General features: G+C 39.6%; 2 protein-coding genes and 1 pseudogene across 2 annotated transcripts in view; 2 read left to right on the top strand and 1 right to left on the bottom strand.

Moving 5' to 3' along the window:
- The window catches only part of RLF (RLF zinc finger), an 80,628-nt gene extending 65,897 nt beyond the window's left edge, over window positions 1-14,731 (top strand). The window contains exons 6-8 of the mRNA XM_055586283.1: window positions 184-320; window positions 5,170-5,311; window positions 9,855-14,731. Of these exons, the coding sequence (XP_055442258.1) occupies window positions 184-320; window positions 5,170-5,311; window positions 9,855-14,504 (4,929 nt within the window). The 3' untranslated portion in view covers window positions 14,505-14,731. The remainder of the gene's footprint in view (window positions 1-183; window positions 321-5,169; window positions 5,312-9,854) is intronic.
- LOC129655629 (60S ribosomal protein L19-like) overlaps window positions 1-27,847 on the bottom strand; it is a 72,838-nt pseudogene that overhangs the window by 42,728 nt on the left and 2,263 nt on the right.
- On the top strand, window positions 22,353-25,319 carry TMCO2 (transmembrane and coiled-coil domains 2). The gene is made up of 2 exons (XM_055586284.1): window positions 22,353-22,586; window positions 24,525-25,319. The coding sequence occupies exons 1-2, from the start codon at window positions 22,353-22,355 to the stop codon at window positions 24,837-24,839; spliced, it is 549 nt and encodes a 182-aa protein (XP_055442259.1). The 3' UTR covers window positions 24,840-25,319.

Here is a 27,847-nt window from a genome sequence, read left to right as displayed (position 1 = left end):
TAATTTCTTGTGTGAAATATTCCAGCAGACTCAGCCATTAGTAGAAGAAAATTATACGCTTCTAATTCTTGCCTCATGAATTATCAAAGATAGAAAACGTTACATAAAGAAGCTTCATGTTATATAACAGTTTATAGAAAAGTCACCATTTTCTTTTTGACTTAGTCATCTCATTTTTGATAGATTGCAAAGGTCGACTGCAAGGAAATACTAGACATCATATGTAATCTGGAATCTGAGGGTCAGGATAACACAGCATTTGTTCTTTGTACGACTTACCTTACCCAGCAGCTCCAAACTGCAAGTGTATATTGTTCATGGTAAGTATATTTAGTTTTTATTCCCTTTATTTGTTAGTACATAGTATAGCATTTAGGGTTTATGTAAAACATTGGTTTGTTTCGAACTTAAAGTCTTAAGTGGGTTAAATGATGACATGACAATTAAATCTCACTTACAAGCTAAACCATTTAATTAAAAATATTGAGTCCAAAAATAAAGAGAGAGTGAAAAGTCTGAGCTCCTCTTGATTATTTCATGGAGGGTTATCTGTTAACTTCAATATAAATCTTCTTCTTTGAAGATGTAATTATGGCAGTATGAACCAAATAGGTGTGAGTTTGTTATCCTTTACATTTATTTCACATCTTCTGGTAGTCACTTTCACCCTCATATTTGGAAACACACTAATTATCTAGGTTTCTAGGTCAAACTTGCACTACAGAGGGAAACCCTTTTGAATAGTAATCTTTTTTGCAACTTTAGTACTGTTCAGCAAAATTGCATTATTTGGTTTTAATTCAGTTTATGTCTTGTTTGCATACAGAGTATTTAGTTGCTAAAAAGGAAACAATAAATGTAACCCATGGTTCTTTCATCCTAACTGTATTGAAGCTATTTAGGACAGCAGGACAAACCTCTAAATGTAACACTGTGTCAGTAAGTATCAGATTAGTGGTATGGATAACACTGTAAGGTATTAGAGAAAGGTGCTCACTGTATACCAGAGTTGAAGCAGGGTGTTAGAGAGGAGGTAGCATGCAAAGAACGGACTGGTTGGATTTGCATCATCTTTTTTTATTTTTTTTTTTTTTTTGGGCATCATCTTGATTAGAAGAGCTTTTAAGGATGGCTTGAAGTTGGAAATAAGCATTTTGTTTATAGGAAAACCTAGTAAAGCCTTTTATATATACTTCAGCCCTTATTGATCTCCCTCTGGAGCATCTGTATATATTTGTAAAGTTTTATAACTGTTAGCATTTTTTATGTTATTGTATTTCTTTTTATTTAATAATTTGTATAGAAATATTATTTGTGTTCCATAGATTATCTCACCCAGTCCTCATAATAATCATTGTACAGATAAGGGAGTGGAAGATCAAAGGAATTCTAGAAGTCTTCAGCTGCCCATCGTCTCAGGGCCAGAGTCGTAGAGTGAAGCGCAGGGTTTTGGCTCCTCATACAGCTGTTTCCTTGACAAGGGCCAGAACTCAGTGGCAGTCTTCTGCTGCCACTTCCTCTATGCTAGAGTTACATCTCCTACCAGGGAGGAGATAGTGGGACAGGACTGAACTATACTTTGTAATAATCATTGTGGGCATTTTATTAGCCAACCAAAAGAAATGATGTAAGTAAAAAGAAATTTTAGCAGAGCAGTGAGATTTTTGATCACTGTCAAGTAGAAGGATTTGTTTGCTTTTCATGCATAAGAAATTAGAGATTTAACCTCATTAAAGCAGATGTATTTATTTACTGCTGGTGGAGCAACCCCCATTTTTTCTTGTTATAGTTATTTTCTTTGCCTATAATGAATATAGGCATTTTTTCTTTTATAGTTACTTTCTTTGCCTATAAGGAGTAATATCAGCTAGCTGCAGCTAGGTTTTTAGTGCAAAGAAATCACATTAAATCACATAGGAGATGTGTTACAGATTATAAAGAGTTTTTAAAACTGTAGTCACATGGTTCTTGTAATATTCTTCATACAGCTTCCCTTGTTTCCCTAATGGGTCTCGGATTAATGCTCTTCTCCTGCAGCAGGAAGGGATTAACAGGGATTTCCCACTTGTTCGCCTCCTGAGGCGCTGTAATGAGTAAAGGAAAGGAAAGAAAATCTTAAATCACTTCACACTTTGTTAAAAGTAAGCTTCTTCCAAGCATTTCAGAGGGAAATAGAATATAAAATTTTAGAATTTTGAAGTATTCTTTCACCCTTCTATTTGGAGAGAGGGGAGTGGGTGGTAAGGTAGTAGATATTAGAATAGCCATGACATAAAAACTGAATTTTACTAAGGAAAATAAATCCCAGGAATTCTGTTCAAATAGATTAGATTCTTTTGTTGTGATAGAGATGTTCCTGTGTTGAAGATAGTAGACTATATGGGAGTATTTGTCTAGAAAAGAAAAAAAATATTAATTGGCATTTTATTGGCAACAGTAAAGTTGGAATATGATAATAAAAAGTCACTTATTTTTAAATACATATATATACTAGAATTTATAAAGTGTCATTCTTGAGCTTGGTTACCATTGAAGATAGTTGAAAGGTAAACTATGTAACTGTCGCCCAGACTTTTTTATTCTTTTAGAAATTTCCTTCAGAGATGCTTAACAAATTGCAGTAAATCTTACTACTTTATAGCAGTTACCATATTATTGATCTCAAAAGGTATATCACTTAGCTTATTCATTAAGCTTGGCCACAAAAGATTTTTGGCTGTCTACAAAAGTCAAGGAAGGGCTGAAGGAGTGAGCTCCCTATAGATGTTTGGCAGTGGTAATGTAATTAGAGTAGCCATGCAAGTGAGAAAGGTAACCATTTTGAATGGGACAGTGTACATACAGATGTGGTTACCGCTGCTACTTTGAAAATAAAATCATACAGTTGAACTTTAATCTCCACTGGAAACTTTCAGTCAGTGTTTGATACGTTGACCTTTGGTTTCTGTAGCATCTCTGAGCTTAAATCTTGTGTGTTATGTATTTATGTTTCTTCAGGTGTAATTTCATGTCTGTTCTCTCTCAACTAGACTGTGATGGATATACCAGGGTCTTTATGTATGTTGTCCAATTTACAGGTCAGTCCGTAGCACCTGGCAAAGATCAGATCCAGGATATCCATATGTTTTATTAATATTTAACTGACATTTTTTATGAAAAAAGGTCATGAGAATCAGCCTTTCCAGGAGCCCTTTTAAGGGGGTGGTCATTCCTTAATTCCACAAAGTTGTCTTTGCCTTGCTTCTAAAATGTCTAAATTCTGGATCACAATGTGACATCGTGGGCCTCCTGCTTTGCAGAAACATAGTGTAAAGTTCTTACTTGGTAGATAGATGTCTGCCAGTTTTTCCTTTAAATTTCCTTTCCAATTTTTATAAATTTGTATGTAATTTGTTATCTTGAGGTAGGCAGTGACCTAATTTGAAGGTGAAGTAAATCATCTGAACATTGGAAGTATCCATACAGTAGAATCGTTTTCAGTATATTTTTCAATGATTGTCTATTTAAAAAGATCACATCATTATAGTGGTTAAAGGAAGCATTATCCTAGTACATGTATGATCCGGGAGACTATAATTTGCTGGTGGTAGTTCGTTATTCTGGTATGTAGATTTGAATGGATGGTTAAAGTGACATCTTGACTTTCTCACTAGTAAGTAATCCACTAGTTGTCATGGTTTCAGGCATGGTTTTATGTTTGGGAGGGCAATAGTAGTTTTAAATTGTTGAATTGAAACTGTGGAAATATGTATACAGATATAAAATACATGATAGAAATTCTCTTTTTTGGTCACGGTTATTTGGAGTTAAGATAACCAGAGTTTGAAATACCTAATTTGGAATAAATCAGACCCCACACATTCTTACTTACTAAAAAAATATTTTGAGACATTTTAATTCTCAACGTGCCTTTTATCACTTTATCAAATTTGCCTAACTTTAAACTTCTAGCTAGTTGATGAATTTTAGATAGTAGATATTCTTTACCCTTTTATCTTTATAATCAGATTTCACTAGCTTTGATGATTTTTTCTTTTCAAATAGCATAGATTTCATGTACATATATTTCAGTAGGTACTCCTTTTTATCTCTGAGCATATGTAATTCTCCATTTTCTAAAGTTTTGTTAGTAAAATAAACATATATGTAAGTCTTGTAAGCTTAAAAATGAACAGTCATCCCAATTACTTGCCTGGTAGCTATTTTCATAGCTGGCCTATCTTATATCTATGTAAGAATTGTATCATATCCAAATGTCAGTTACTTCCTTAAAAATATGAGAAAATGATAACATTTCTCTTCTATTTTGCTAAGTAACTTTCCTTACATTCACATTTCATATTCACGTTATAAGTCATTTCTGTCCTGGATGATTTTGAGTTTCTAGTGCTTTTTCTTGAGAGTTTCTCTGAACCCATTCAGTGCTTTTATGTAACTTATTCTTTTCAAGCTTTTCTTTGTATATTTGTGGGATTCTTCTATTGTAGCCATTTCCAAGAGTGTCATTTTACTAATTTTATTAGTAATATTTAAGCATTCCAAGATACAGGCCTAAGTAGCATTATGACATTTTAGAGATGGAAAAGGATTTCTCACAAAATTAATGTGGAGAAGTATACCATTAGACTATTTCATAGTTCTATGCACTTTGTTAGCAGCGTAGTGATGTCTGATGATGCTTGCCCACTAGAACAGGGCTTGATTCAGTCATTATAATTACCACTGTAAGGAGTAAAACCTTTTAGGATAAGGTGGGATCTAAAGAAGTCTTTGAAAATGTCAGCATAAAGGAAGTAGTCTTCTGTTGTTTTTATTTTTCCCCAGGCACAAAGAAGAAAGTGGGGAAATTTTCAAGGAGGATTCTTTTTAACAATTTAACCAGTTTGAGAGGAAGCAATAGGGAATATGGAAAGGGAGGTGGCAACCCATTCCAGTGTTCTTGCCTGGAGGATCCCATGGACAGGGGCGCCTCGCGATCTACAGTTCATGGGGTCGCAAGGGAGTCGGACATGACTTGGCCACTAAACAGCAAAAATAGGGAATATAGATGATTTATTCTTCTAGATTTTGTTACACTACTGTCAGCTTACTTTCACAAACTGAAAAACTGGGGTAGCGATACCAGTTCCTTTAAATGTTTTATCATAATCTCTCTCTCTTTTAAAATAGGGAATTGACTCTCTTTTGGAGTAAACTGCAAAGAAGAATCGACGCTTCTGTGGACACTTTCTTGGAGCGCTGTCGTCAGTTTGGTGTCATAGCTAAAACACAGCAGCATTTATTTTGCCTGATTAGAGTTATACAAACTGAAGTGAGTAATTTATGTTTTTTGTGCTGATTGTTACTGGAGGGAAGAAATAAGTGGGGAGACAACTTCTCAGGCAACTCTTTTTAAATAAGGGAAAATGAGAAATAATGGAGTTTAATAAGATTATGGAACTAGACATAGCTAGCTGTTTCTGCAGATTTATTTCCTAGGAATCAACAATATTTCTTTGTGGAAAATAGTGATTGACATTACAGACCACTGGAGGAAGGAAAGATTGTTTCTTGATTGTCCCCTCAGTCACCCCAACCTAGGTCTGGTTTTCCTAGAATAGTGTTCTGTATTATATACAGACATGTTTGTTGGTAAATTAGGATAGTAATTATTAGTGAAGAAAGTATAATTGTATTTTCCAGCTCCTTGATAATGGAATGACTAACTCCTTGATGATGGAGTGATAGATTATCTAGGTTTTAGAGGAATGGACTGTACACAGATTGCAAGCTTCTGTGCGAATTAGGAAGCAAGTTAGTTTTGTCTTGTTTTTTAAGAAATAAATATTTCCTAAAACAAAGTGCTATGTATAAAACCTAGTTTTTTGAATTTGGCCCCATAAATTAATGCTAAGACTGGAGATTTAGATGAGCCTTATGCTATGCTTGGTTTCTGTTTTTAGTGTCTACTCAATGACAGAGATCCCTGTATACCCGTATCTATGATGGTTTATGGGTATGTTTTATGGGTTACTTCTTTGACAACATCCAAGGATTGTTTATACTAAAGTCAAGGCACAGTTGTATCATTGATATGTTCTATAGCCTTTAATGTATCCTATTTTAGTACTATCCATATCCTATTTTAATACTGTGTGTTTAGTCTTCTCCAGTGAAGATAGGAAAATGTAAAACAGTTATCAGAAGCAAATTCATACTTAGACAAGCTAGGTGATTATTATTTCTCATCACTATAAATGAAGTTGTGTCCCTATCACAGGAGCATGTTCAAGTAATTACAGAACTTGCCTGTTTAAAATAATCAGTGGTACAACTGGCCTTTTATAAGTTTTGGTTTTAGGGTTTGTTTGTTTTTTTAAATCTTTAAGGAAAGGCTGAGTTTTTCCTTGCTGCATAAGAGAACACCACAGCTTAGCCCTGAAGTCAGCACCCATTTATTAGCTCACAGTTTTGTGGGGCAGAAGTCCAGCACAGTGTGGCATGGTTCACGGCTCAGTATCACAAGGCCAAAATTGAGGTGTTGGCCAAGCTGAGTTTTTATCTGGAGGCTCTGTAGACAATCCACATCTGAGCTCATTCGTATTGTTGATAGAATTCAGTTCCTTTCAGTTGTAGGGCTAAAATCCTCATTTTCTTGCTGGCTGTCAGCCACAGCCTGTTTTCAGCTCCTGGAAGCCACTCTCATTTTCATTTTGAAGCCAGCAAAGGCACAAAGAATTCTTCAAATATGACCTCCTTCACCTCTTGACTCCCAGACCTAGATTTAAAGAGCTTGAGTGATTGGGTCAGGTAATCCACTTGTCTTAAGATCAATGGGTTTGGGGCTTTAATTACATCTGCAGGGTCTCTTTTGCCATATAACATAATGTAATCATAAGAATAGTTCCATATTTATAGGTTCTGCTTATACTCAAAATGAGGAGATTATACAAAAGTGAAGGTCAGGGGGTTATTTTAGATTGCTCTTTACCTCAGGGAATCACAAAAATGGGAAAATGTTAGAGGATTAGAGAAGGTGGGTTTCTGACACATACCAAGGAATTTGCTGTCCATTTGTATAACCAGAACCCATTTGTTTTTCATCCTAGTCTAGGATATTTTCCCCCTGTAATCTTTACTTATGATATTTGTCCTAAAGGGTAGAAAAGCTATGGACTGGTAGGTGGAAGGGGAGTGAAATGGAATTCCTTTCAAATTGAGCAAGACACCTCTAGGTTTTCAAAAGCGAGAGGTGATCTAACCTCTGTCATTTGGGATCTAGTTCTACTGTGAATGGAGATATCCCAGATGATAGTGATGTGAAGAAGAAAGAAGTTTTTCCCTCTCTTATACAAATCAATAACCCAGCTAGATAGGCAAAGGATCCTCTCAAGGCTCCACATATCAGAAACCCAGGTTCCTTTTATCTGCTGTTAACACATAGCTTCCATCTCATGTTCCAAGATCTAACTGTTCCAGTCCCAGCTATAATGTCTTCATTCCAGATAGTGAGTAGAGTGGGGAGCAGACCACACTATGACACACCTTTTCCCCTGTTCCTTCTAACACATTCACAGACACGGTCACCTAGCTGCAAGGGGAGCTTGGAGATACACTGATGAATCTGGGTGACTTTCTAACCAGATAAAATCAGGTATTTGGTTTTTGAGAAAGAGGTGAAATGATCTTAGTGCATAGCAACCAGTTACATAGCCCTTGGGAAGGAAAAGATTAATGATGCTGAAAAACTTCTGTGGGCATTGGGTCTTTTGTGGAAGGCAGGCCTTGTAATAGTACCTCCTTATTTTCTTGGTTTTAGTTTTCTCTAAAAAAAGAGCTTAAAGCAGATAATCAATTAAAGGTGCTCAAGACTTGTTAAACTTTGATTCTGTGACTTGAGAAACTCATTGGAAGGGATGACTTTAGAGAATGTAGGGTGTCTCTCAAGGCTTTAAAAGTAGTATGACAGAAGAATGGATATAGATGTTGGTTATATTTGAAATGGAAGGTATAAGAAGAGGGATAATCTTGAAGCCAGTTTATTTGACCATTGAGCTCTTTTTGGTGGAACATACAAGTTAGAATCATTTTGCAAAATTTTGTCTAGTTTTATTCTCTTCTCTTTAGTAATAAAGAATCTGAAAATTAGAAATGTGTGTCTTGTAAGGATCTAGACCCTGGGTATCTTGACAAATGGCATAATGGTTATCATTTGTAAGTCAGATACAATGGTTATCATTGTAAGTCAGAGCACAGAGGACTTGGAGAAAGTCCATTAAGTTTTAAAATTTTTCATAGGTTCTTAACAGGTTACTAAACCCCTTTCGCAAGACTGTGTGAGGTAAACAGCAAAGAATCCAGATCTGTTCTTTCTTAAACAGCCCAATCTAGTTGAAATGGTAAAATTTGTGAAATCACTAAGAATACTTTTCCAAAAACAACCCCACAAAACTACCATTATACATTCTGAATGGATAGTTACTTGTTAAAGGAGTGGTGAATAAATTAGAATTAGGGTGTGGAATGTGGAACTGAATTTTGAAGAAACTGATGGATATGAATAATTTGATAGGCTTTTAAACAGGAAACTGAAGAAGTGACTTGGCATATTGTATCAAGGGCACGTGGGATATAGCGAAGTCAAATGAGGATAATCTATGCAAAAAGTTTATTCAGAATAATGTCCAAGATTCATAAGGGTTCTGTATATTGATGGCAGTTATTTCATTGTGTTCTCAGAATTTAGAACGGTACCCAACACAGAATAATTGCTTAGCAAATTAAACAGTGGGATTTATCCTCAAGTATTTTATATGGGATTCTGTTGAATATGTACTGTGTGCCAACATTGTATTAATCACTTTCTGTTACCTTCCTTCATTTTTATAACAACATTAGGAGAAAATCTAATACTGCCGCTACAGCTGTCATTTTACAGAGAAGGGGCTGAGGCTTAGAGGCGTTAAGAACTTGTCACTGTTGTGAAGCTGGGGTTCAAAGGCAGTCAGTCTGGCTCAAAATTCTGTGCTTTTCAGTACTGTGTTTTAAGCTCCTCTGCCATAAGATCCTGCTTTTCTTTGTTCATATTATTTTCACATATCCTTTCAGCCTCTCACATGAAAGGATCATCTTAAATGCACTTGCGTTTTATCATATACAACCAGGTCTTTTTCATGATTTTTGACTAATTTCTGAGAACCTGCTGCTATATAGAAATTTTCTTTTGTTTTTCTATGGGAAACAGATTCAGTACACATGTAACTATAAAGTACTGATTTTTTTTGGAGGAAACGGAAAAATCATTTATTTTACCCTTGAGGTTTTGAAAACACCCAGTTGTTCATGATACATGAATTTTTTAAATTGAATTCAGTCTTAAACTCCCTTTTACACATGTATTTCCTCTTAAACCCATTTATTTAAGCCCTGTCCTTCCTACCCAGCTTGAGACAGTTCTTTTTTGAATCTTTCAGTGACCTTATTTATTCTGAGCTCCTCTGAATTTATGTGCCTTTTTAATGTACACATTTGGCACATAGGTAGATTGCTGAGGGTTAAGGACTGCTTTAATATGCAGTGCTTTGGGACTTGCCTGGCGGTCCATTTGTTAAGACTCCACATTTCAACTGCAGGGAACATGGGTTTTGTTACTGGTTGGGGAACTAAGATCCTGCATGCTGCACAGTGTGGCCAAATAATAATAATATGCAGTGCTTTATAAAGTTGCATACTCTATAAATGTACATTGTTGTTGTTTATAAGTTTTAAGAAGAGTGTATGTGTGTATACTATCAGTGAAATTTATGTAGTGTTTCCAAATTTATGTAGTTTTCCAAATGGAAAAAAAACCTTTTCTTCCCTGTTTTTCTTAACAGGCACAAGATGCTGGTCTTGGGGTGTCGATTTTACTGTGTGTCAGAGCTCTTCAACTCAGAACAAGTGAGGATGAAGAAATGAAGGCATCAGTTTGCAAAACAATTGCTTGTCTTTTGCCAGAAGATTTAGAAGTTAGACGAGCTTGTCAACTTACAGAATTTTTAATTGAACCCAGTTTGGATGGATTTAACATGTTGGAAGAACTGTATTCCCAACCAGATCAAAAATTTGATGAAGAAAATGCACCAGTTCCAAATTCTCTCCGATGTGAGCTTTTACTAGCTTTAAAAGCCCACTGGCCTTTTGATCCTGAATTTTGGGACTGGAAAACTTTAAAACGACACTGCCACCAACTTCTAGGACAAGAAGCCTCAGATTCTGATGATGATCTAAGTGGCTATGAAATGTCTATTAACGACACAGATGTTTTAGAGTCATTTCTCAGTGACTATGAGGAAGGTAAAGAAGATAAACAATATAGAAGAAGAGATGTGACAGATCAACATAAGGAGAAAAGAGACAAGAAACCCATTGGTTCTTCTGAAAGATACCAGAGGTGGCTTCAGTATAAATTTTTCTGTTTGTTATGTAAGCGAGAATGTATAGAGGCCAGGATTCTTCATCATTCTAAGATGCATATGGAAGATGGAATTTACACCTGTCCGGTTTGTATTAAAAAATTCAAGAGAAAAGAAATATTTGTTCCTCATGTGATGGAACATGTTAAAATGCCACCAAGCAGAAGGGACCGCTCTAGAAAGAAATTACTCTTGAAAGGCTCTCAAAAGGGAATCTGTCCCAAGAGCCCCTCTGCAGCCCTGGAGCAAGGTCAGTCACTGAATGAACAAGCCAAAGGAGAGTCACATGAATATGTCACATTCAGCAAATTAGAAGATTGCCACCTGCAAGACAGAGATTTGTACCCATGTCCTGGCACAGACTGTTCCCGTGTGTTTAAGCAGTTCAAATACTTAAGTGTACATCTTAAAGCTGAACACCAAAATAATGATGAAAATGCCAAGCACTACTTAGATATGAAAAATAGAAGAGAGAAGTGTACTTATTGTCGACGACATTTCATGTCTGCTTTTCACCTGCGAGAGCATGAACAAGTGCATTGTGGTCCTCAGCCTTATATGTGTGTATCTATAGATTGCTATGCTAGGTTTGGATCAGTGAATGAACTGCTTAACCATAAACAAAAACATGATGATCTGCGTTATAAATGTGAATTAAATGGCTGTAATATTGTTTTCAGTGACTTGGGACAGCTTTACCACCATGAAGCACAACACTTTAGGGATGCATCTTACACGTGCAACTTCGTTGGCTGCAAAAAGTTCTATTATTCCAAAATTGAATATCAGAATCACCTCTCAATGCATAATGTTGAAAGTTCAAATGGAGATGTGAAGAAAACAGTGAAACTTGAGCCGGCAGCAGGTGAAAAGCAGGATTGTATTGATCAGCCCCATCTGCTTGACCAAACTGAAAAGTCACGTTTACCAGAGGATCTTCTCTTCTGTGCAGGATCAGCTAGTTCTCAGATAGAAACTACAGAAAATCTGAAAGAAAACAGTGACAGTAATTCTAGTGATCAGTTAAGTCATAGCTCTTCAGCTTCCATGAATGAAGAGTTAATTGACACACTGGATCACTCTGAAACCATGCAGGATATATTACTATCTCATGAAAAAGTTTTTGTACCCTCCAGTTTAAAGGAGAAATGTTCCAATGTAGCAGTTTGTTTTGATGGGACTAAGTTTACCTGTGGTTTTGATGGCTGTGGTTCCACGTACAAAAACGCAAGAGGCATGCAGAAGCACCTACGGAAGGTTCATCCATACCATTTCAAACCCAAAAAGGTAAAGACAAAGGATCTCTTTCCCTGTTTGGGTAATGAACACAATCCAACGACTGAAAAGTTTGATGCAGAACCTAAACCCAGCTCAGATACAAACAGTGACTCCCCGGATGAAGGTCTGGATCACAATATCCATACTAAATGTAAACGAGAACATCAAGGCTATTCCTCAGAAGCCTCCATCTGTGCCTCTAAAAGGCCCTGTACAGAGGATACCATGTTGGAACTTCTGTTACGCTTGAAACATTTAAGCTTGAAAAACTCAATAACCCATGGATCTTTCTCAGGGTCATTGCAGGGGTACCCATCCAGTGGTGCTAAGTCTCTTCAAGCAGTTTCAGCTACAATCTCAGATCTTAATTTTCAGAATCAAGATGAAAATATGCCAAGTCAGTACCTGGCGCAGTTGGCAGCCAAGCCTTTTTTTTGTGAGCTTCAAGGATGCAAATACGAATTTGTGACTAGAGAGGCTTTGTTAATGCATTATCTTAAAAAGCATAATTATTCAAAAGAAAAAGTCCTTCAGTTAACCATGTTTCAACATCGGTATTCCCCGTTCCAGTGTCATATTTGCCAAAGGTCATTTACGCGAAAAACACACCTTAGGATTCATTATAAAAATAAACATCAAATTGGCAGCGACAGAGTAACTCAAAAACTATTAGATAATGAAAAATGTGATCATGAAGGCCCATGCTCAGTAGACAGGTTGAAAGTTGATTGTCCTTCAGAACTTGGAGGTGATCCCAGTGGTAACTCTGAGAAGCCACACTGTCATTCTAAAAAGGATGAGTGCAGTTCGGAAACAGATTTGGAGTCATCCTGTGAAGAAACGGAAAGTAAAATATCTGATCTCTCATCACCAGTAGGCAGCCATAGAGAAGAAGGAGAAGGAAGAGAGGGCAGAGGTAGCAGGAGAACTGTTGCTAAAGGAAATCTCTGCTACATTTTGAATAAATACCACAAACCATTCCATTGTATTCATAAAACTTGCAACTCCTCCTTCACCAATCTCAAAGGCTTGATTCGCCATTACAGGACTGTACATCAATACAACAAAGAGCAGTTATGTTTAGAGAAAGACAAAGCGAGAACCAAAAGGGAACTTGTCAAATGTAAAAAGATATTTGCCTGCAAATATAAGGAATGTAACAAACGCTTCCTGTGTTCCAAAGCTCTTGCGAAGCACTGTAGTGACTCTCATAACCTAGACCACATTGAAGAGCCGAAAGTGCTTTCTGAAGCTGAGTCAGTGGCCAGATTTTCCTGTAACCAGCCTCAGTGCCCTGCTGTTTTTTATACATTCAGCAAGTTGAAGCACCACTTGATGGAACAGCATAACATCGAAGGAGAAATACATTCAGACTATGAAATTCATTGTGATCTTAATGGCTGTGGCCAGATTTTCACCCATCGCAGCAATTATTCTCAACATGTATATTACCGACATAAGGACTATTATGATGATCTGTTTAGAAGCCAGAAAGTAGCAAATGAAAGGCTACTACGGAGTGAAAAGGTGTGTCAAACAGCTCACCCTCAGGGGCACGAACATCAGACGACCAGGAAATCGTTTAATGCCAAGGCTAAAAAGTGTGGCTTAATCAAAGACAAGAAAGCTCCGATTAGTTTTAAAACGAGAGCTGAAGCCCTCCATATGTGCGTGGAGCATTCTGAGCACACACAGTACCCCTGCATGGTTCAAGGATGCTTGTCTGTGGTGAAGTTGGAGAGCAGCATAGTGAGGCATTACAAACGCACCCATCAGATGAGTAGTGCCTACCTAGAGCAACAGATGGAAAACCTTGTCATGTGTGTTAAGTACGGTACCAAAATTAAGGAGGAGCCCACTTCTGAAGCAGAGCCCTATATAAAGAAAGAAGAAGATGGAAGCTGTGAATCAGAGCTCATACAGCATAGCCATCCCCCAGGAGACACTAGCATGCCTGTGCAGGCCGCTGACCCCCTTCATCCAGGCGAAAGGGATGGAGGCCAGAAAGGATGTACAGAGAGCAACCCAGTTTTTGATGCAGATTCTCTGCTCTACAGAGGAACTCTGAAATGTAACCATAGTTCAGAAACCACTTCTTTGGAACAATGTAATATAGTTCAGCCTCCTCCTTGTAAAATAGAAAATTCCATACCTAATCCTGATGGGACTGAAAGTGGGACTTATTTCACAAGTTTCCAGCTGCCTTTACCAAGGATCAAAGACTCAGAAACCGGGCAGCAAAGTTCAGGGCAAGAAAACACTGTAAAAAATTCAACCCATGTTCCAAAAGAGAATTTCAGGAAGCATCCACAGCCCAGGTCATTTGATTTGAAGACTTATAAACCAATGGGATTTGAATCTTCATTTCTGAAATTTATTCAGGAAAGTGAAGAGAAAGAAGATGATTTTGATGATTGGGAGCCTTCAGAGCACTTAACATTAAGTAATTCTTCACAACCGTGTAATGACATAACAGGGAGTGTTATGGCAAACAATATGGTGAATGACAATGACCCTGAAGTTGACATACCTCATTCTTCCAGTGACTCTGCAATTCATGAGAACCTGACTGCAATCCCACCTTTAATAGTAGCTGAGACGACAACAGTTCCCTCCTTGGAAAACCTGAGGGTCGTATTGGACAAAGCATTAACAGACTGTGGAGAACTTGCCTTAAAACAGCTTCATTATCTTCGGCCAGTGGTTGTCCTTGAAAGATCTAAGTTTTCCACACCAATTTTAGACTTGTTTCCAACAAAAAAGACAGATGAGCTTTGTGTAGGAAGTTCCTAAATAGCAATTTTGTTTTAGAAACAGACTGGCTCCAGCACTGCAACATGGGGACAGTTGCCAACTTGAACAAAGGCTGAGAACCAGCCACACCGTCATTAGGGTAGAATAGGCTGTGTATTTACATGAATGTATAATATCTATGTCAGCAGTATTGGCTGAGTCCATTAGCTCTCCAGTTGGTTTATTGATTGGGTTTTTTGTTTTGTTTATTAAAAAATGGAACTGTATTCTTGTTTGGTGCTAATTAATACATCAAAATATATTGGGGCTTCCTTTTTCAAATTAAGTGTGCATGATTGTATATGGAACAGATACTAAGATCCCAGGGTGGGAGGGCTAGGGAAAGGGGTATGGAGTTCTTACTTGACTTGAATGTGCGCCTGAGGGTGCTTTGTGTAATATATTGTACACTACAGCATCTTATATTTTTTGAGTTGAGTTTCAATAAATTACAATTTTTCACCCATTTTTTTTGTTTACTCATAATGAGTTTTCATGCCACACATGAATTGGAATTGCACATGTATTTTCTGAAATGTGCACTTATATTTTACCCCAGTTCTTAACCAAACCATTCAGATCAAGCTTCCTTTTGAATGACTGTTGTCTTAAAAAATTTGTGGAAAGAAAATTCTAAGATAGAGTAATAGAGTAATTAACTCTGGGAGTCAAGGTAGCTCCTGGAAGAGGATGTTCAGGAGTTTTTCAGGTAGAAAGGAGAGGGTATGCCAGGCATATTATGAAGGGCTCCACGCATTCAGAGATAATAAAGCCATGTTTCCAGGCAACTACAAATAATGTGATAGGCTGGCAGTAAAAGGGGAGCCCTGGAGCAGATGAGCTTCTTGTAGAGATAGGAACCAGACCACGAACACGGAGGACTTTGGACTTGAGTCCATAGGCAGCCGAGAGCCTTTACAGAATTTTAAACAACATTCATATTAATCTGTAGATTGCTTGAAATGAGTGTGATTGGAGGGGCTGAGAATGGAAACGGATCTAAGACTGTTAAAGTAATTGAGGCAAACTTGGTGAGAGGCAAACAACGGCAGCAGAGGGGTGAGTAGATGAAATTGAGAAATTTAAGAGGATTATTAGGCACTGGAGGGTAGAGAAAATGTTTTGAGGAAAACTTAAGGTTCTGTAGTGATGGGTGCAACCAACTGAGGCAAGACTAAAAAGGAGTTTGGGGGAAGAGAATAGAAACACAAGATGAGTTTGGTCTCTGTGTTAAAGTTTCAGTGGACAGTGGGACATCCATGTATAATGACAAGAAAAGCAGTGTTTTCTTATATAGCAGCTTTCTTCTCTGTTCTTTATGAAGTCACTTTATCATTATTTAACAATGAAATGACACAGATAGTACTAAAATCCCCTTCTTATGCCTCTGGTTAGAATTTTAAGATCTTTTTTCTGACCCTTAAACCTTGTTTTGTCAGCTCTTAAAGAATTTTATTCTACCACCTCCTCAGCCTAAGAGTCTAAAGCACCCTACCGCTACCACCACCACCACCAAGCTGAAGTCATTTCTTGGCTCAGATCTTAGTAGGATACAAGATTCTCAAACAAGATTCTACTGAAAGCAAAAGTGGCAGAAACAGTGGAACTTCTTAGAGGCTGAGGTCACTACTGACTGAGTTCTTTGGGATCGTGAGCTCATTTCCCCTCTGGGCTTCAGTTTCCTGCCTTACGAAGTGTTGAGGTGTAAGTGATTGTTTCAAAAAGTCCTTTACCTGTGGTCTGAGCATGAGAAATAACCAGTGGCTCCATCTTAAAAATTGCTCATTCTAGAGATTTTTAGACCAGACCAAGAGAAAGCTGCTAATTTTAAGACTCAACTGTATCCATCCAAAAAGGGGAAGTCCCTGTGGTCCAGTGGTTTAGTTAGGGCTCTGCATTCCCACTGCAAGCGGCACAGATTTGATCCCTGGTTGGGGAACCAAGATCCCACATGCTGTGTGGTTTGGCCAAAAGAAAAAGACTCAGCTGTATTCAGCCGCTCCTAACCCTACACCCTGGAAGGGCCAAGTGAGCCACTGGCAGTAGTGCCAAACCCTGGCTTTTAGAACCCAGTTGAGAGTTTGCTTTAATATGATCCTAGAAGCATTTTCTATTCTAGTTTGGAGTGGTTTGCTGCTTTTGATCTTTTTTTTTTTTTTTAAGATATTTCAATATGGACCATTTTAAAAGTCTTTATTGAATTTGTTACAATATTGCTTCTCTTTTTATGTTTCGGTTTTTTGGCTCAGAAGCTGGTGGGATCTTAGCTCCTGCACTAGGAACTGAACCTGCACTCCCTCCGCTAGAAGGCAAAATCTTGACCACTGGATCGCCAGGGAAGCCTTTGATGTTTACTGAAGATGATGCTCTGTTAAAACCAGCATGTGTGACTATATGATGAAACAGAAGGTCAGAGGGTTATTTTTGAAGCTTTTAGTACTGTCATTTTTGCTTGATATCTCTGGGGATTGTCCTCCAAATCCTCCAGACCTGGAAGCGCTGAGTTTGTGCCCCCTAAAATTAATAGGTAGAAATCAAGAATGCCAGACACTTTGATTCTTGCACTTTACCCAGAATTCTCCTGCTTCTGTGTTTCTCCATGTTTGTGAGCACATATGTGAAAAAGAACAAGTGGGCAATGTGGAGAAGAAAGGTTTTGATGAGCCTTCCTAGGGATTTCAGTCCCAACCTATCCCCTTCGTCCCAGGTTGCCTGCTTCTGAGCTGCACGGTCAAGGACAGTCATTGAAGGACGGAGTTACTCATTAGCCAAACACTTAAGTACACACATACTTAAAGATAATTACAGGTATTTGGGGGAGATAAAAACAACGAATTTGTTAAGGAGTCTGCCATTATGGAGCTTCAATGTGAGGGCTGGGGTAGGCTTTCCAGGTGGTGCTAGTGGTAAAAAACCCGCCTGCCAATGCAAGAGACTTAAGCGACACTGGTTTGATCCTTGGGTCAGGAAGTTCTGGAGAAAGACATGGCAACCCATTCTAGTATTCTTGCCTGGAGAATCCTATGGATGGAGGAGCCTGATGAGCTGCAGTCCATGGGGTTGCAAAGAATCAAAGTATGACTGTGGGCCGGCAGCATGGATGTCATCTAGGAACTTGTTCAAAATGTAGAATGTCAAGTCCAGACCTTGACCAAAATCTGCATTTCAGTAACATCTCCAGATGATTCTTAGGCACAGAAAAGTTCTAGAAGCAGAGGCCTAGAATACAAAGTGGAAAGTGCTGTGAGATTGCAGGATAATTAGACTTTTTTTTTAAGTACTTAATATTATCTTGTTGAATTTTCATAACTCCATGAAGTCAGTACTGTTAGTATTCTTATTTGACAGATCAAAAAGATGGGGATCAGCAGTGTCTAGCTGATACAAGTTAGGAATAAGTGGAGCTAAGTTTCTTTCCAGTCTCATCTGACTGGGAAAATATCAGGAAGGGTAACTTAATGTGAAGGATGAAAGATGGAAAGTCACAGGTGGCATTTAAAGTACCAGAAATACCAGTTTTGTAATTGAGCTGTACTTTCTGTGAAAGCGAGTAGTGGGAAATAAAGTTGGAAGCATAGGTAAAAGCCAGGTCATGCAGATCCTGCTCTGAGTCATGCAGGTTCAACTCCAGTTATGTGTCCAGTGCTGACAGTTCCTCATTTGAGAAAGAGATGAAAACAGAAATTACTGTCTCTGCGAATAACGTGACTTTTGAAAAAGATTTTCTTTTTTTTTTTTTTTGCCACACCACAGGCTACTTGCAGTTTCCCCAACTAGGGATTGAAGCACAGCAGTGCTTCCACTCAGAGTTCTAACCACTGGAGGGACCACCAGGGGATCCTCTCAGTTTTTCTTTCTGAAAGAAACTTCTAAAAGAAGTTGTTCAGTCCTTTCTTCATACCCAGAGTAGCCTGTGAGACCTCGTGGCTTTATACTCCTGACTTGGGACATGGCCTCCTAGTATGTAAAACTGAGCCTACCAAGAGTGGCCCACTGTGCTAACAGGCCCGCGTGGTCTACACTTGCAGAAATATACTCTAACGGCCTGCATTTGGAGGCCTGAACCTCTTCGAGGAGGGTAACCTGTTCAACAAACATTAAACAAAACTGCAAATAATGAAAAGTGCTATGAAAGATGCCCAGACTGAGGGAACCAAAAAAAGGACAGAAAAAGTTTCCATAAAGAAAGCAATGTTTAAACCTGAAGAAACGAGAAGTTGGGATGATCCAATTCTGTGCCAAACCTTTGTGGTGTAACAGCTGGGTGTGTGAGCGACACTGACACGTCTAGTAGAGCCAGAGTTAAGGGAAAGGGAAAGAGTTAGAAGACGAGATAGGTCAGCAGGCATTTCAGTGTCTGTAACCATGTTCTAGATTTTGGGTATTGTTTGACAGAAAATGAAGAGTCTAGTGAAGGTTTGAAAGTGTGTACCAAATAAATCACAAGTTGCCGCATGTTTTAAGTCAGTCTTAATAGGGCACTACTGTGGAAATGACTGAAGGATGGATGGATGGATGATACTAAAGGGGGGCTGAGATATACCTTCCATTGTGATCAATTCTTCCTCAGTGTTCAGGAGTCCAAGAGGAGTTTTTCAGACTAGATTCTCTTTGAGGAGCTCTATATGGTTTTTCCAGTAGTCATGTATGGATGTGAGAGTTGTACTGTGAAGAAAGCTGAGCGCCAAAGAATTGATGCTTTTCAACTGTGGTGCTGGAGAAGACTCTTGGGAGTCCCTTGGACTGCAAGGAGATCCAACCAGTCCATCCTAAAGGAGACCAGTCCTGGATGTTCATTGGAAGGACTGATGCTGAGGCTGAAATTCCAATACTTTGGCCACCTCATGCGAAGAACTGACTCATTGGAAAAGACCCTGATGCTGGGAGGGATTGGGGGCAGGAGGAGAAGGGGATGACAGAGGATGAGATGGCTGGATGGCATCACTGACTCAATGGACATGAGTTTGGGTGAACTCCGGGAGTTGGTGATGGACAGGGAGGCCTGGTGTGCTGCAATTCATGGGGTCGCAAAGAGTTGTACACGACTGAGTGACTGAACTGAACTGATACTATTGAAGTCTACAATACCCAGCATTTGATCATAAACATCACTATAAATGATAGTTGCCTTTACCTTCTACACAAATTACCGAATTCTCATTACAGTAGTCCTATAAGGTGGGAATTACTCTTGCTTTACCAATGAAGATACTGAGCCTCAAGTAACCTGCCCAAGGTAACAAAGTTCGTGAATAGTACAGCCAAAATTTGAAGCCAGATCCATTAGACTCCCAAGCACCTATCCTCTTTTAACAGCTACTCTGTAAAACTTCTATAGAAACAAGTACACCAATGGAATAGGCACTTGATGATTAAACAGTTTAGGCTATAAGGATATTTGGAATTCTTCTATGGGACTTTGTATTTACTTAGAAATACTCGAATGCCTGCTGTGTGCCAAGCAGTGAATACAATGAACATACGGTAGTGAATCAGATGAACGTGGTCTCTGTCTTCCTTCAGTTCACAGTAGTCATGGGAGACATATTAAACCCCAAATTGCACAAATAACCTTAATCATGTCAAGTGTTTTGAAAGTAAAATGTAAGGTGCCATGTAACAGGGGGATCTAGTGTAGGATGTCTTGGGTAATGATTCTGTTGTCACAACCATATTTTTCTCCAAAAAATTTCTGGTTAACATTCTTTAATGGTTTCTGGCCTATGTTTAACTTGTTATGGTAAAACAATTACTGAGTAATTTTTATTCCTTTCTAGAAAAGATTCTAATTGTGATCAGTCACAAGCAGACTATAGGTTTAACATCATTAACAGTCACGCCTAAATCAGTATGTCATTTTGACCTGACATGGTTTTAATACTATATATCCAACATCATTCTAGACTCCATGTTCTAGATGTGTCCCTGACACCCTGGTAGCTCAGTCGGTAAAGAGTCTGCCTGCAATGCAGGAGACCCAGGTTCGATTCCTGGGTTGGGAAGATCCCCTGGAGAAGGAAATGGCAACCCACTCCAGTATTCTTGCCTGGAGAATCCCATGGACAGAGAAGCCTGGCAGGTTACAGTGTGTGGGGTCGCAAGAGTGGGACACGACTGAGCAACTAAGCACACAACACACATTGACACCTGAGCAACTTGCTGTGCCTCCCCTTCCTGCAAGAACAAGACAGTTAGGACTTCCCTGATGGTCTAGTGGTTAAGAATCTGCCTGCCAATGCAAGGGGCCCAGGTTCGATCCCTGGTCCAGGAAGATCCCACGTGCCACGGGGCAACTAAGCCCATGCATCACAACTGCTGAGCATACAGCCGCAGCTACCCAGCCCGCACACCTACAGCCTGTGCTCCTCAATAAGAGAAGCCACCCAGTGAGAAGCCCACACCCTCAACAGAGCAGTCCCTGCTCACCAAAACTAGAGCAAAGCCCAAGAAGCAACGAAGACCTAACACAGCCAAAAAAAACCATTTTTTAAAAAGAACAAAATAGTTATATTTTCCAGGCATCCCTATCCATGTTCTTTGAGTCAACCAGATGAACAAACCAGAAAAGCATCAGACAATATTTTTCCAGAAGTTTTCATAATTCCCCCTTTCTCTCCCTCCTTACCCCTCCTCTCCTCTTGGTACAAGCCCTCTGTTGGATTCTTGGTGTCTTTATAACTGATCTCATAATTTATATGATATACTTGTGTGTGAACTACCTTTTTTCATGTAAGACTCTTGGGAACAGACCTTGTATTTTATCTTTTCATATCTCCTTGACAAGTACATAGGTACTAGTCAGTAAATAATGGATTTGATAACATGGCATGTAGGTTATGGGACAGCATGCTAGTCTTTACAAAGTGCTTAGGCAGTTATACCATTTGTTCCTATATAAATCTTATGAAGGCGATGTAAATAGATGAGCACAATGAGGCTCAAATATGTCAAAAGCTTTCCCAAAGATACAATTTCTAAGCAGTAGTGACATACAAAAAAGGAAATGCTACAACATGATCCAGTAATAACCTCCCTGCCCATTTACCAAGTACACTATTAGCTTGGATGTGTGTGTGTGTGTGTGTGTGTGTGTGTGTAGTCGTGTTGGACTCAGCGACCCTGTGGACTATAACCTGTCAGGCTTCTCTGTCCATGGGATCTTCCCAGGCAAGAATACTGGAGTGGGTTGCCATTTCCTTCTCCAGGGGATCTTTCCAGCCCAGACATCAAACGGTGTCTCCTGTATTGGCAGGCAGATTCTTTTCCGCTGAGCTACCAGGGAAGCCCAGCTCTTTAGAAAGTCCCTCTTCAAATCCTGTCTCCTCAAATCTCCACTTAACCTCACTTTTCTTATTTGAAATGTGAAAATAACTGCTCTCCATCCCGTGGATTGTTGGAAATGCACTATACACGAGGAAGGTAACCACATGTGTCTACTTAAATTAAAATTAAATGAAATGTAAAATTCACTCCCTCAGCCACTCTCTCCACATTTCAAGTGACCGGTGGCTTCCACATTGGAAAGACCCGGTACATCATTGCCGAAAGTTCTATTGAACAGTGCCGTGTCAGCGCTGGGACTGGTCAAAGATCAGAGAAAGTGATATGATTGAACTGAAAACTCAGGCCATTGCCTGGCTGTTTTTTTTTTTTTTTCGCCTGGCTGGTTTTGAGTGAGAAGGTTCAGTGGGTGGGTGGGAAGCAAGCTGGCCTCCAGAACAGTGACATCACAAAGAACAGCTCACAGTGGCTCCAGAACACCTGGACTCCCAGACCACTCTTCCTAACTCATATCTAGATTCCTGAAGCCTCTGCACATGTAGTTCCTGGAGCTGCTGGTATATTAAAATGTCATCTTCATCTTCTATCTGGGACATCATCATAGATTATCTCTCTTTGAGCTCGATATGGAATTATCTACAAGCAACTCTTCTGGGAGAGACTAGTGTGCCTCAGCAAACAAATTTGGGGCCACTAGATAACCTTGCTCCGGCTGTGCAAGTTATCCTGGGAATTTCCTTTTTAATTTTGTTGGGAGTGGGAATATATGCCTTATGGAAACGAAGTGTTCAGTCAATTCAGGTTATACTCTTTTGTTATGGAGAAATTTAAATAGTTACGCATTGTGAAATTTGGTCAGTTCTCTCCCATATTGCTGCCACCCAGTTTTAAGACCATGCAGATGAGCGAGAGTGCACCTTTTGTCTCTGTAGTTGGTTGAAATTAGGTTATCCCTAAAATTTTTCCTTCAATTAGCTTTTTGACATAAAAATGCTTTCTCACAATGATCTTTGGCTTGCTTATAATAAACAGATTAAAGAAGCTTATAACATGAGAAGGCAGCCTTATCTCCAGATTTCTTTGATCATGTATCGTGTTCATCTTTGAGTGTCTAACCATGTGCCCGACACCATGTAGAGTGCTTCTTACAGAACAGCACCACAAGTCTAAGTGGCATCTTGCGTTTTGCCTTTCTGTTCCCACTGTGCCTTTGCTTTGTAACTGATGAGGAAGCACGTATATATATGTTTATTTAGTCACTGCAATGAATGTACATGGGCTCCTTAAATTACAAGAAACATTTCGGATTTTATATACTTCTGTTTAATTACCAATAATAACAGCTATATTTATAATATACTTAAAATCTTTTGAGAATTTCAACAATTCCATGAAATGGATAGAGTTTCTTTTCATGAGACAAACAAGGAAACAGGAGCATTGACGTTCAGCCTAAATTTAGGAAGATGGGGTTTAAAGAGGGCTTTGTTAAGGAGTGACTGGTTTACTTGGTAAATGCTGAAAGAAGTTATTATTGGATTATTTTGTAGCATTCACTTATTTTCATGTCACTCCTCTTGAGAAATCACTCACCTGCATTTCTCCCAACCTTTGAAAACTACATGGTAGGCAGGGCAGGGATTATTGACTCCATTTTGTAGGTGAGGGAATTTGGTTATCATCTACCCAAGGTGACATAGATTGTAAATGCTGGCCAAGCTGAGATTTGAACCCAATTTTTAGCATTCCAAATTACATTCTCCAAAATCTCATTTAATATAGTCCAACTGATCGAAATCCCTAACAGGGATTTGTGTATCTACATATTCATATTCTGCATTTCAGTTAGCTAATAGAAGAAGAGAAGGCAAAACACCAAACTCTCATCTGTGTTACTTGGTTCTGCTCTTGTTTGGTTATTGCTTAATTCAATCAGATGGATTCGCAGCCCTCCAGGCACTTCATCCAAGGAAAAGATGTGTATAACAGAGTGGTAATAAACTCTGGAGTCAGACTGCAGGGGTTTCTGAGTGAGCTGAGAGCAATCCCTTAGGCTCTAAACCCCCGTTTCCTTATCTGTGAAATGGGTTTGATAACAGTGCCCCCTTGGGGTTTTTTGTGAGAATTAAAGGAGGTATTGTATGTATAAAACTTAGCATGTAACAGTGCTCAATAAGCAATGCTAGTTATTATAAGGGAAAAAGGTGATTTTTTTTTCTTTTCCTAGTTAGACTCTGTCCTAGCACCTTTAAAAAAAATTTTCCATGACCAAGAAATCCAGTGTTTCAGACTGCCGTGTCCTAAGAGAATATACATGGAAATCAGAATTGCTGGATTCCAGTCGTGGCTTTACCATTTCCAAGTATGTGACCTTGGACAATGACAGGGTCCCAACTGGGAGGTATCTAAATAATTATCTGGTTCTTTTTTTTTTCCTACATAAATAGGTCCTGCACAGGCAAGGCAACTTCTAGCACAGAGCCTTGCATGAAGCAAACTTTCAGCAAACATTATTTACTATTATAATCTTTATTAATTAGATGCAAATAATAATCCCTGACCTGCCTACCTCTCCACTTTGTGGTAAGTAAAGATCAAAAGACAAAATAGGTGTGAGGATGTTTTGTTAGGAATGAGGGATTATTATTACTATTAGAGTTTTGTTTTCGCATCTACAGTAGACTGTGGCATTTCATGTGAATAAACAAGTAACGTCCAACTTCTGTTGTTTTATTTTAGAAAATACTGTTGTTTGCAATCACACTCTACAAACTTTACAAGAAAGGCTCAGATTTTTTTCAGGCTTTGCTGGTCAACCCAGAAGGGAGTGATCTCACACTTCAAGACAATAATATTTTCCTGTCTTTGGGTCTGCAAGAGAAGATTCTGAAAAAGCTTCAGACAGTGGAAAACAAAGTGAAGGACTTAGAAGGGATGATCATTTCCCAAAAACCTACCACAAAGAGGGAGTACTCCTCTGAGCACTACTGCAGCTGCTCCGACTGCCAGAGTCCCTTGCCTACATCAGGGTTTACATCCACATCTGAAATGTGATGGACTCCAACCTTTTCTAGAAAAGCACTGTTTTCCTTGTGTGTGCGGTGGTGTATCAATAAAGATAGAGAACTATATTGAAATTACCTGGCCAGGACTGGTTCTTTATTCAGCAGGGCCGTTTCCACTTGTGTGTGTTTGGTGGGGTCACGTGGGGGATCATGGTGGTTAAAAATGTCTGAGTTTGTGGGGCCTGCTTGGCAGGCTGGAGACCATAAGCAGCCATATAGAAAAGGAACCATGGAGGAGGGAATAGAAGGGAGAATGGTCAGGGATGTGACCTTGAGCTCCATGCTGAAGAGGTTGGATTAGATACAATAAAAACAGGAGAGTACTGTTATGGGCGATGCTGTGGACTGTCCTATAGAGAGGAGGCTGACCCTTTTGTTTGTTTTTGGTCTAAAATATGTGGCCTGGAATCTCCTTGCATTAATTGTTCAACGGTGGGCAAGGATGGGACTGGACATAAAGGAGATTGTTTGATTTTATCCAACTTTTACTAATTCTTACTCTGTGGTAAGAGTAAGAGCATTATGGTAATTCTTGGGAATCTGTCCTGAATGCTTCTGGGGCACTGTTTTGGTGGCTGGATGGGTAATTTCAGAACAAAGAATTACAAAAACAATACAGGGAATTCCCTGGAGGCCCAGTGGTTAGGAGCCTACACTTTCACTGCCAAGGGCATGGATTCAGTCTGATATTGTGCAGGGTCCCATAGGGCTCCTAGGCACAAACTCTTTCTGCATCCCCCATTTCTTTGATTATAGGAGACGGCCTTCATTCAGCCTCCGTGACCTTCCCTGAGTTCCAGTGGGTAGATTCAAGCTGCTGTTAATTAGGGAAGGGTGGTGCGTGCATGCATTCATGAGTGCTTGGTCTTGTCCAACGACTCTTTGCAACTCCAAGAACTGTAGCCTGCCAGGCTCCTCTGCCCATGGGACTTCCATGGCAATATTACCAGAGTGGGTTGCCATTTCCTACTCCAGGGTATCTTCCTGACCCAGAGATGGAACCCATGTCTCCTGCATTGGCAGGCAGGTTCTTTATCAGCTGGGCCACCAGGGAAGCCCATAATTAAGGATGGAGGAGATAGAAGACTAGGGAGAAACACTCAAGAGCAGCCTTGGGGCAAGGTCCGGTTTCCCCATCAACAGCACAAGATCTTTGAGCTGTTTTGCAGATACTGAAACCCCTCTCAGTGGGACAAGTTATTGATTAATGATGGCGCACTGCCCATAGCATGGAGACCCCACACCAGTTGGACCTGAAGGTTGTTGTTGCTGACTCCAACTTACTCACCACAAACCCATCAGAAGAATGTCCAGGAATTGATCATGCCATCTTTGAACAATACTATAAAACTTCTCGGAGAAGGCAATGGCACCCTACTCCAATACTCTTGCCTGGAAAATCCTATGGACGGAGGAGCCTGGTGGGCTGCAGTCCATGGGGTCACTAAGAGTCGGACACAACTGAGCGACTTCACTTTCTCTTTTCACTTTCATGCATTGGAGAAGGAAATGGGAACCCACTCCAATGTTCTTGCCTGGAGAATCCCAGGGACGGTGGAGCCTAGTGGGCTGCCGTCTATGGGGTCGCACAGAGTCGGACACGACTGAAGTGACTTAGCATAGCATAGCATAAAACTTCTTGCTATCTTCCCCAAGGTGGGACACATGATTTTGAGGGCATTAGCCTACTGTGTCCCTCTTCGTCTGGCAAAGCAATAAAGCTATCCTTTTCTGCTTCACCCAAATCTCTGTTTCCCAGATTCAATTAGGCACCAGTATACAGAGAGGCTGAGGTTTCGGCATCAGATCCCTGGTTGAGGAACTAAGATCCTGCAAGCCGTGTGGTCAAAGAAAAGAAAAGATAATACTGAACAAGGGTCATAGCATCTCGACTTATGTGAATTTTCCACATGTGAATCTTGGCTTAGCAGGGAGGGAAGAAGGGAAGGAGGCACCTACCTGCTGTTCCACTCAATGAGTGTGGCCCCCCTGATTACACAGATAGCTTCCTGGAGAGATGGTGGCAGGTGGTCCTCTCAGTGAGTCTCAGATTCCACAAACTTTGTTTTTTGTTCAGTCACTTAGATGTGTCCAACTCTTGGAGACCCCATGGATCCCAGCATGCCAGGCTTTCCTGTCCTTCACTATCTCCTGGAGATTGTTCAAACTCATGTCCATTGAATCAATGATGCCATCCAACCATCTCATCCTCTGTCTCTTCCTTCTTCTCCTGCCCTTAATCTTTCCCAGTATTAGGATTTTTCCAGTGAATTGGCTCTTCACATCAGGCGACCAGAGTATTGGCGCTTCCGCATCAGTCCTTCCAAATATTCAGGCTTGATTTCCTTTAGGATTGACTAGTTTGATCTCCTTGATGTCCAAGGGACTCTCAAGAGTCTTCTCTAGAACCATAATTCAAAAGTATCGATTCTTGGGCACTCAACCTTCTTTATGGTCCAACTCTCACATCTGTACACGACTACTGGAAAAACCATAGCTTTGACTATATGTACCTTTGTCGACAAGGTGATGTCTCTGTCTGTTTTTCATAGCTTTTGTGTGTGCTTTTTGCCACAACAAGTGTGATTACAGTCATTGAAACACTTTGACACCTAAATGAAATATTTTGTGTAAATAAACAGTGATTTGTTGCCATACTCGAGAAAAACTGGCTGCCTTGTTCCACAGGAGACAATATAGCGGTCTCCCAAGTGGCATCTTCCTAAGGGATTTCTGCAGGTAATTCTGATCATAACTTATGTCTAGTGCACAGGAATTAAAATGTAACTGCTGAATAAAGATGAGACCATGCAAAAATTGGCTAGTGAATACAGGGTGGGGGCCAGGAAAGGCTTTGCAGAGAAAGCAACATTGAGCTATCCCATAAAGGGTTACATAGGCAGACAATGACATGGAAAGTATTCCTACTGGTGGGGTTATCACACAGCCATAGACGAAAGAGGATGGCTGACCTGGAGGACAAAGAGAATTTCAGGA

Source organism: Bubalus kerabau, chromosome 6 (assembly GCF_029407905.1).
Source record: "Bubalus kerabau isolate K-KA32 ecotype Philippines breed swamp buffalo chromosome 6, PCC_UOA_SB_1v2, whole genome shotgun sequence".
NCBI classification, from domain to species: domain Eukaryota; kingdom Metazoa; phylum Chordata; class Mammalia; order Artiodactyla; family Bovidae; genus Bubalus; species Bubalus kerabau.
The sequence above is the reverse complement of the archived record's forward strand: the minus strand, read 5'-3'. Positions and strand labels throughout refer to the sequence as shown.